At 38.3% G+C, this 10,545-nt stretch overlaps 1 protein-coding gene across 1 annotated transcript in view; it reads left to right on the plus strand.

Annotated features, from left to right (window-relative positions):
- Positions 1-10,545, plus strand: part of LOC110166803 (voltage-dependent calcium channel subunit alpha-2/delta-1) — a 182,812-nt gene that overhangs the window by 95,269 nt on the left and 76,998 nt on the right. Inside the window, 3 exon segments of the mRNA XM_055155850.1 lie at positions 97-166; positions 1,536-1,586; positions 1,805-1,904. Of these exon segments, the coding sequence (XP_055011825.1) occupies positions 97-166; positions 1,536-1,586; positions 1,805-1,904 (221 nt within the window).

Below are 10,545 nucleotides of genomic sequence, written 5' to 3' on the forward strand. Positions count from 1 at the left end.
TAGTGCTCAAAATTTGGTATTGTGACAGGCCTAGGTTAGAGTACATTTGTGTGAATATTGTCTTATGTACTAAACACTTTCTCTCTCCTCTCACAGCCTCTCCTTGGATGGATGTCCGCAAAACACCCAGCAAGATCGATCTGTACGACGTCAGAAGAAGACCCTGGTGAGTCAATGCAAATTATATGATTCTATTGTAAATGCATTATGCCGCTCTCGACATAAACATCATTGCTTGAGTGGTCAGATACACTGACCCACAGGTTAGTGCGATTCCAGCTCCCGCAGATGAATGCTGTCGTGTCCCTGGGCAAGACACTTAACCCACCTCACCCCCAGTGTCTGCGTACACTGTATGTGAATGGGTTTCTTGTTGCCTTGAAGCTGGAAAAGCGCTATATAAAAATGCAACGATTTACAATTATTCTGGGTTTATAAGTTTTGGACATATTAGCTTGGGTTCTACCAATGTTATAAAACTGAAAAACAAAAGAAAAACAACAGGGAAGGGAAGGAGAGGAGACTCTGAGCGTTGAGGCATTAAGTGTTGTAATTAATTCCACATAGAAGTGCAATAACCTCATCAGCCAGAACCAAAACTTCACAAAACTTTACAAAGATGAGTGGAACTGGTTTGTCAGGCAAGTTATACTCCCTCTTTAAAATGTCCAAATTACGGTATTTTTCTATATTCGTGCACCAGATTATAAGGCATAATATCAATGATGTTGAATTCTCTCGTCTATTTTCATACACAAGGTGCACTGGATTATAAGGTGCATTTAGCAAAACAAAACAGTCAGATAAGTCCAACTTTCTTCAACTAATTCAAAATAACTCTCAACATTGTTCAGTTCTAACACATAAAATACAAAACAATACACTCACTTTTTTCAGTTCATTCTTCTTCCACAAATCGATCAAATTCTTCGTCTTCATTGTCTGAGTTTAACAGTTGGGCGATTTCAGCATCAAGCATGCCTGGATCCCTCTCGACATTATCCAAGTCAGTCTCATTGCTGTTACTTACCTGTTCAGTGATGATTTCGACCTTCGTGAAAGGTTGGACGACGCTTGAGGCTGATACCTTCGATGGTGGATGCCCGTGCATCCACCATCCATTGGCAGATCGTGGAGTAACTCGCCCAGCATTGTCTCCCTGTCTTGGTGAATGTGTATAACTCCGCGACAATCCATCAAGCAGTGCAAATTTGTAGCTTACCAAAGTCATACTAAAACATTTTGAGAGATTTTTGAGTGCCATGTACCACATAAAATCAGTTTGAGGTCAGTAAGCACAATCGGAATTAATACATAAGGTGCACTGTTGATTTTTGAGAAAATTAAAGGATTTTAAGTGCGCCTTATAGTCCAAAAAATATGGTATATTTTTCACAAATTCACGGGTGTCATAGACTATAACTATAGGCCTATAGCAGATGATATGTCTTCGTTAAATGTATTTTGTATCCATAGTACATTGTAGAGTTACTTGACATTCCAGTGGCTGAGGTATTGTGTCGTTCTCATTCTAGGTACATCCAGGGAGCCGCCTCGCCCAAAGACATGCTAATCCTGGTGGACGCGTGAGTATCCTGATAATTCCATTGATCCATAACAAACTAATAGCGCCATGATTTCCCCTGATTACACCAGCACCTCCATAATGTGATGTATTTCCCTGGGCAGGCAGCCGTAATTACCGACCCACTCTCGGAGGATAAGGGGAGGGCCGGCGTGTTTTGGAGAGGAGTCATTTTAATTTATTGTTTATTTGTGTTTTATTTATTTCTTTTGTTCACAGGAGCGGCAGTGTTTCCGGTCTGACGCTCAAGCTTATCCGGACTTCGGTCAGCGAGATGCTGGAGACGCTTTCAGACGATGATTACGTCAATGTGGTTTATGTGAGTGGAGATGTTTACTTTTTATTTACACTGAATGAGGGGTTTTACACAGTGGGACAAGAGTTATGTAGTTGGTAAACCCTCTCACTAAAGCATAGGTGGACTGATTCCTGCCCAAAGCAAAGTCCATGGGCACATGTGCATTGGTTGTAAGATGAAGGGAATTCAATGTGAAATGTAAACTTCTCTGTGGGGTAGTGATTTGACGTTTCTGAACGAGTTGGCTCTTTTGAATGGTTCCTTTTATGTGAGCAGTTAGATCTGGATCTCATGTTTTAAAGAATAGAATATCTGACATTTTAACTTTTTTTTTTTTTGTAGTGCAACATTTTATTTAGATTATGCATTACTTCAAAGGGTAAAAATACTCCTACTCTCATTTTGAACCATTGGTCATTTCTCTTTGATTAGTTTGATGTTAAAATGAGTTCTCACGTTGGCTTCTGTCATGAATAATAAATAAATAAACGCTTAAAAGTGCCAGTCTTTTGAACGGCTCTTTGATATGACTGGATCCAAAGATTTGAGTCCTACAAAGGAGCCGAAAGTCCTATCACCACTCTGGAGACTCCAGATAGAGCAAAAGTCAATTTTAGCAGCAGCAGTGCCTGACAAACTCAAAGGTTAGTGGTTTAATCCCAGCACCAAACAGTTATGTCCTCAGGAGAGACACTTGCACAACAAAATGAATTATTGCAATATTTGTAAGTTCACAAACTCACTGGAATTCATCTTGGCCCGGCTTCTGGCTGGCAGACCAATCACAGAGCGGCACTGAGGTTTGTGTGGAAGCCAAAACAAACATGGCAACACCATAGAACTCAATTCAGAGTGCTATACTGGTTACACATAGGGGGACCAGATGAGTTTGGCTGAAATTCAGGACAGGGTAGGGTAGGGAGGGGCAAAGTGTAACCTCAGAAATGTTGATGCATTCTAAGTTGCTTTTCTTTACAAACAAAAATCACATTAACTAATAAAAACATAGAGTTTTAATAAATTTTTGTGTACACATAAAATGGAAAAAAGAACTTGAACCTGGCACGTCTGCAATAAAGACAAATGACTTAATGTAGTAAGCTAAACTACATGATGTGGAGGAAGGCTTGGTTGTGTCCCCTGTCGCTGATACTCCACCTCACTGTCTCCCTGCTGCTCTCCACTTGACTCCAAACGCGGTGGCTGCTGCGTCCTGTCTACGCCTTCAGTCAGATGGTTCCTTGGAGGCGAGTGTGCACCTTGCGAACAGAGCGTCTAGAAACCGTCAGGGGCTCTCTATGAATAGTTTTTAATGTTTATCAGAAAGTAACTACTCAGTATTCTGTTTGAATGTAATTTTCGGGACATTTAGGGTTGAATTTGGATTGAATTTTTCGTGATGTCTGGTCATCCTAGTTACTAGGGGTGTAACGATATCCAAGTTTCACAATACGATATCGTCACGGTATGAACCTCACGGTACGATATTTATTGCGATATCGTGGGAAAGCTTACGATATGGTGGGGAGGCTCATGATTAGGGATGTAACAATATCCAAATCTCTCAGTACAGTATTTTCACGATATACATCTCACTGTACAATATTTTTTGCAAAACTGTGAATATGCTACTTTTTCCTCTTAAAATGTCTTGACAAGATTTAATCCAAAGAACTAAGACTTAAACGTGCTTAGAACTGTTATTTCTTTATGTAGTTTGCACTTAAATGGAGCAAAGGATCATGGTCTATGTAGTTCCCTCTGTCTTTTTTTAGTTATTGCTGCACCATAACTCTTAATTTAAGAAAGAGACTTGTAATTCGATATATTGTGATGGTCCACGATATTATTATGAGAACTTTGACGATACGATATCACAATATTATGCTTATTGTTAGATCCCTACTAGTTACACAGGTTATCCACACCTTGCTTTTGTATGAAGATGGTATATACGTGATTGTTTGTTTTTGGAAGGGCAGAATGAATTTTTTAGCTGTTAGCATGCTAGTGGTCGTTAGTAGTGGCATCACGCTCTGCCTTCTGAAAATGTGTTTAAAAATGAGGAAGAACTTTGGACCACTGCAATCCATTTAAAACGAACTAGTTCTATTTTTCATGTTTCTAAGACAGTATAAATCCAATTCAGTGCTTTTAAAATTATTTGTGATTGCTCCCTGCACTACCCTGCCCTGATACACCCTGCACTTCTGACAATAACATGGTTAGCAGCTAAGCATAGATATCATTTTCTAAGTAATTCAATAGGTAAGTAGGTCATGTTGAACGCTGCATTTAGCTCAGACCTGCTTTTGTGGTGATAGCTAACCAACTTTCAACATTGTGTGGTTTTAAAATGTGTTAAAATTAAGCAAACTCACGTGTACCGAGCTGCTGCGCTTCATTACTGGATGTGGAACATTTCAGTGGTTTTATCATCAGGTGTGCGCTCGCTTCTGGGTTGTTGAAAATGAAAATAGCTTTGATGACTTTGCTAATGTTTGGCTAAACCTTGAAATTTCTTTTCAGTGCGTGCCCTTCACTTGTCTGTGCAGCTGCTCGGAAATTGTAGTGTTGCAAACTCATTTGAAACTTTTATAAGTGTTTGTTGTGTATGAATTTTGAAGCTAAATTGAAAATGTGAATGCAAAGATGTACATGTATTTTTTGAGTGAATCTTCATGGTTCCTGTAAACAAGAATAAATACTTCTTAATTTTCTTTAGTTAAAGCTATAGTATAGAACTTTTTAGACCAAAAATGGTCTGTTTCATTCACACATGTTTGAGTAATGCCTACATTTTCAAAACTCAAAATTCTCTCTTCCACGTTGTGATGTCATAAATGTCATGTTTTCAAGTTAACAGCTACCTTTTACCTTTACTTCAATAGAGATAGGAAATATCAGGGCTGAAATTATCTAAATTATTCTAGTGAAGGTGTATTGATTTTCAAAACACAGTGTAACAATTCTTAGACTTAGATTTGATCCACAAAGGAAATTATTTGGACACAGTAGCTTACACATCTTATAATTACAAAGAGAAAAAATATAAATGGAATAATACATTCTAAATAAGTAGCAAAAAGTAGCACGAGGCTGGTGTCAAATAAGGCATAAATATATAAATGCATACAAGTAAAAATTAAGTATTAAAATGAAATAATAAAAATATATCTCAGCTCTACGTATACAAGAGGAAAGATGAAATAATTCTTGTACTACCACATTTTCCGTTTGAGAGAAGAACTCAGTCTAAATATGCAGGGTTTGTGTTTTAAACATGAAATAACTCCAACTGTGTTTTTGATGAGGAAACTACATTAAAACATAGATATGAAAGTGTAAAAGTGTAATATGGGTTCTTTAATTCATATCTGGATTGCAACCTCAGCTTCTCCAACTCATATAAATATAAACAAGACTAAATCGGATTTCTGGTTGCATGCTATATATTTCCATCTCCGTACATGCAGCGGGAGGTACAGTACAGCAGACTGCAGTCACACAGGGCCAGACAGAGATGGAGGATTAGGCTCTAGATTTCTGTCGTGCCTGGCCTCCTCGAAACCCCGACGTAATGAAATCTCTCTCCTCTATTTGGTGCACAGGATTAAACGTGTGTGTGCCGAGAGCGTGTGCACCTCTTTACCTGTCAGTGCCAAACCAATCTGGGCTACAACTATGGAATCTATGGCATGTTTTTTTTTTTTTTTTTTTTTTCATTTTTAAGTAAGATTTAGAGTAAAGGTCCTATATTACAAAAAGCCATCTAAGCTATGTTAAAATGTTGTTACCTCATTAAAAACATACCTGGAGTTGTGTGTTGTTTTGTTCACACATGTTTGAGTAATGATCGCAAGGGAGACAACTGCAGGCTACATTACAGGTCAGATCTGTGGAGAGGCAACCCTAGCCATAGAGATAATGTTTGTATTTTCAAGCAATAGAAACACTCATAATGTTCATAGACTTACTTGGTTCTGCTTTAAACATTAAAACAGAAGTTGATCTGCAAAATAGCATCTTGAAAACAAGTGATTACAAATTGCCCAGACATGCAGGAATCACTCCAAATACAACTTCGGGTGAGTAAATGGTGAGGAGCAACAACTATAACATGGTCAAAAGCCCTAAAAAGTCAATTTTGTAGTGTAGAGACCAAGCATGTGACGTCACAGCCTTGCCCTGATTCACTTTCGGAAGTGGACACAATAGACCGCCATTGTAAAGTTAGCACATTTTCACGTTATTCCTTTAATTTTCACTTTAAGACACATGCCGGGAAAGTGTTGCGCACAGAGCTGTAATCAGCAGAGAGATAAAGACACATGGTATCAGTTGTATCGGATCCCGGTTGAAGCTGACAGACGAGACAAGTGGATAGCTGCCATCAGTGTGCGAAATACCCGTCAATATTCGGGAGATCCTCATCTCCGAATTGTTGAGTGATACAGACTCAAATGTGAAAAAAGAAAAAAGACACCATGGTGTATGCCACACACAGCCTAAACTGAATAGGCCCTATTCAGTTGATTCAACTTATAAAATTAACTGTATTTAGCCTAGTGTAAGAAATGCTACAGTCGGACTAGATCCAAACCAGAGTCCTGACCCAGCAGGAGCAGTTCTGGTTCAGGTCAAGCTCAGAGGAGCTTGAGCGGGGAGTGATGTTAGGTGCCTAGGCCCGGAGCAGCATGCCTAGACAAGTCCACAACACATTTTCACTGTCCCCGCACGGAACCTGCGCGCAGACTACAGCATGGAACCGTTTGGACCCAGTCCACTTGCACACTGGTCTTGCTCACCCCCATCTGGAACCAGGACATTGAGGATGGAGCCTGCAGACAAATCTGGCCAGTTACTGTCATCAGGGCTGTCAGTATGGCGGCCAAAACAAAAGTGGTCACGTGACTACAGGGTCTATATAGGTCTGCTTTAAAGAGGAAATGTTATGTTTATAAGCTTTCTACCATGTTACAACCTCATCAAAACCATGCCTGAAGACGTCATCAATGCATTTTTGAGTAATCTAGCAATCTTTCCTGGGCGCTATTCAAACTCTGCTTACAGTTAAGAGTACAAGTCTGACCAAGACTTACAAGCCTATGTCACCCATGCTGCCAATAGAAGTGCAATACAACTGCTTTAGGTGTACATTCATAATACAGCAAGATTACACCAAGACTTGCCCACTTTTCTAAAGAAGCCTATAAAAGTACTAAAACCCAATTCAATTTCATAAATTAAACAAAAGATATAAATGCATCTCCATGGCGTCTTATTCTTTGTGTTATTAACCTTAGAGTTCAGACCTCCATGTTCTGAAATACATAGAATCCTTCATATTTCAGTCTTCTCTCAAATGTGAATTCTCTTTGATGGGTTCAAAATGCACACTGTGAACTCGATCTTGATTTGGGAAGAAAATATTGCAAACAAAATCCCAATATTGATTTAAGAAACTGCAATTAGATATATTTCCAAAATCATTCAACCTTCCACTCATCATCTTTCGCATCTCTTCCTTGGATTTTCCTTTCTTTTCATGTTCCTTTTTTCAACCCAAGCACAATTCCTTTCATCCATAAATCTCTCTGTGTCAATAAAAACTACTCTCTCCATCCAAAACCTACCCTCCATTTTTTATATACAATCTCCCAACTCTCCTCTCTTTCCAATTTGGTTCTCTTTCATTTCTACTTTTCACAGCAACCAATCACCTACCTCGCCATCTGTCGCTAGTTTTTCATTGTCCCATGGCCTAGCTTTCCCACGCCTGGAATTAAACCATGGAAGAAAAGGGGAAAAAAATAAAAATAAATCAGGAGAAGGTGTAAGTTGAACTTCTCTATAATGTGCTTTGCTGACATTTTGAATTTGATGCTAATGGCCAATCCTAGCGCTTTTGGGACCTGCTGTACAATTTCTGATACTGCCCCCTGGCCCCCAAACATGGTAGTACATATTGTGTTATTGGATACTTTTGCCAAGACCTTTGAAAGGAATTAGTGTAGGTCCCTGAATGGAATTGGTTTTGTAGCAGGTGGTTTTAAAAGCAGGGTGGTCTTTTGAGCAAAACAGATCTAATTTTCTGTAATGTGAGGTGTGTGGTAGGGATGGTCCAATAAGGAATATTAAACAGTAGTGCTACAGTAAACAGTAGGACTACCTTATACTAATAATAACAAAAATGTATTTATCTGTGATATAAATCCACATTTTCACTAATTTAGCCTGCTCAAAAAGACTAATCTGAGGCACTGAGGACAAACTGGGAATGGCACATAGCCACAAAAAGACTGGGGCAGTGCAGAAACAATATTGGTGCCAAATATCAGATTAAATATCAATATTGGACAGATATCGGTAAATAGGTCTGCAATCAAAATATTATTCCATCATTCCTTGATCAAATCCACTCACACAAAGAAAGAAAGAAAAAAAAAAGTTTCTGTTTTTGCAATTGAACTGTTAAGACAACTTTTACAGTGGTGAATTTCTGTAATTTAGTCATACATGCATACATACATATACATGCATACATGCATACATACATACATACATACATACATACATACATACATACATACATACATACATACATACATACATACATACATACATACATACATACATACATACATACATACATACATACATACATACATACATACATACATACATACATGCATATATATATCTATATATATATACATACACACAAGCATACATACACACACACACACGTACATACAGTTCAGCTATGGAGGTTATAAAACTAGCGATTTGCAGTTTTTGAAAGAAATTTCCGAACACAAAATCCACAAATATTGAATCTTATTATCTGAGATTGTGTCCTTGTGGCTTCCAAGTTTTAGTTTTTTTTAAAAATTTGTTTTAAATTGTTTTCAATTGTCAAAAAACCTGCTTTTGTAATTGAATAATTCCACATCTTGCAACGTTGTGAATACATCATTTTACCTTGGTCCAACTGTAATGGCAGAGAAGAAAAGATAATAAATTATATTAGTCTTTGTTTTTACCCTTACTTGAATAATTTCTTGGACCTCTTTACTTTCACTTGAGTAATAGTAATTTGAAGTAACATTACTCTTACTTCAGTACAATTTTTGGCTTCTCTGCTCTACCGTATTGAGCTGGTCTTTACAAAGAGTGTAGATGCAGACAGCAGATCAGACAATGCCTCCGCTGGGCCTATAGGGAGACATTGTTTTGAACACAATACATTGGTTTTCACAGCGGACTCACTGCAGTAATCAGGCTGAGAAACAGAGCGAGCCCGTGTGAGAGTCAGTCTGAATGAGACGTGTGAGGGACAAGAGAGAGGACGATCCAGTTTTCATTTACACATGCTAATTTTTCCTCTCAGTAATTTCTCAAAATATGTCCTTTCTGAGTTAGATATTTAATAATAATAATCATGATGCATTACATTGGTGTATTGCTTTTTCAGATGGTCAAAGTCACTTGAACATTTTGTGCATTTTTCATTCACTCCACACACATATTTCCTCATCTCTCCACACTTGTCTTTCTCCCTCCTTGCTTGGCTCACAGCAACTGGATTCTTGTCTCTGATTGGTCAAAAGAGTCATTTCTTAACATATTGGGGAACTTGACATGGGCCGGAGCAGGTTGTCTACCCTGAAAGGGATCCATCAAGTTTCCTTGCTAACCTTTTTATTAAGTTTTTTTAGAACAGGCATCTCTGGCAAACAGTGGCAGACTGACAGAAGTGAGAGTGCCAACCACCAAGACTCATCGAGTGCCTTGCCTAAGGACACTGGCCCTCCACAGTCTCCCATCTAAGTACTAACTAGCCCAGCCCAGTTTAGCTTCTGAGATCTGACAAGATCAGGCTTTGACACTGTTTGGGTTTGGGCTTGGGTCTGGATGACTCCCTTTTCTTGTACCTTCCACGCCTGCTGTCCACGTATAACATTCTAGTCATATTTAAAATCTAGTAGTAGTATTTAATTTAAACTATCTTTATTCATAAACTATACTACATATTTAAAAGAGATGCTTCTTCTTCATAGGCTTGTTGACGTAGCACTGCTCTTTGAAACATAATACTATAACAGATGGAATAAATGAACTGATAGATTTGCAATGATTACAAATAAATAATAAGTTTGTGGAAGAAACATGAAGGAATGCAGGAATCATTAAAATGAATAAAAATGACTGCGCTAATTGGATTGATTCCTTCTGCTTTTGGTGACATTCCTCTGTGTGGGATAAAGTTCAGTGTAGAGACATTTATAGAGACTGAGTGAGTGACTCTGACTGTGACAGAAGAAGCTCCAACCATTTACCATGTGGGTAACCTGGTAAAAGGCAGATTGATATCACAGCTCTATAAGGTTAGCTCTGTGAAATCAATCTGAATGGCTCCCTTCAATATTGTTCGGGAAGTGGAGGGACTGAGCAGAGTTTTAGCCTATCGCAGCAGCCAATTGACATGCTTCAATAGTAAAACAATATAATTTTTGGCTAAATGAATGAGTAGTGTCATACCTACCCAGGTGTGGGTCTATGGATGTGCAAAAAGGTGGATTGCAACTTCAGTTAAAAGTGTTTACACCCTCATTTCAAATGCCTAAAATAATGACACTTAATGGAAATATATTGTTTT

Source organism: Boleophthalmus pectinirostris, unplaced genomic scaffold, assembly GCF_026225935.1.
Source record: "Boleophthalmus pectinirostris isolate CB_2022bp ecotype Guang Dong unplaced genomic scaffold, ASM2622593v1 HiC_scaffold_2, whole genome shotgun sequence".
Classification (NCBI taxonomy): domain Eukaryota; kingdom Metazoa; phylum Chordata; class Actinopteri; order Gobiiformes; family Gobiidae; genus Boleophthalmus; species Boleophthalmus pectinirostris.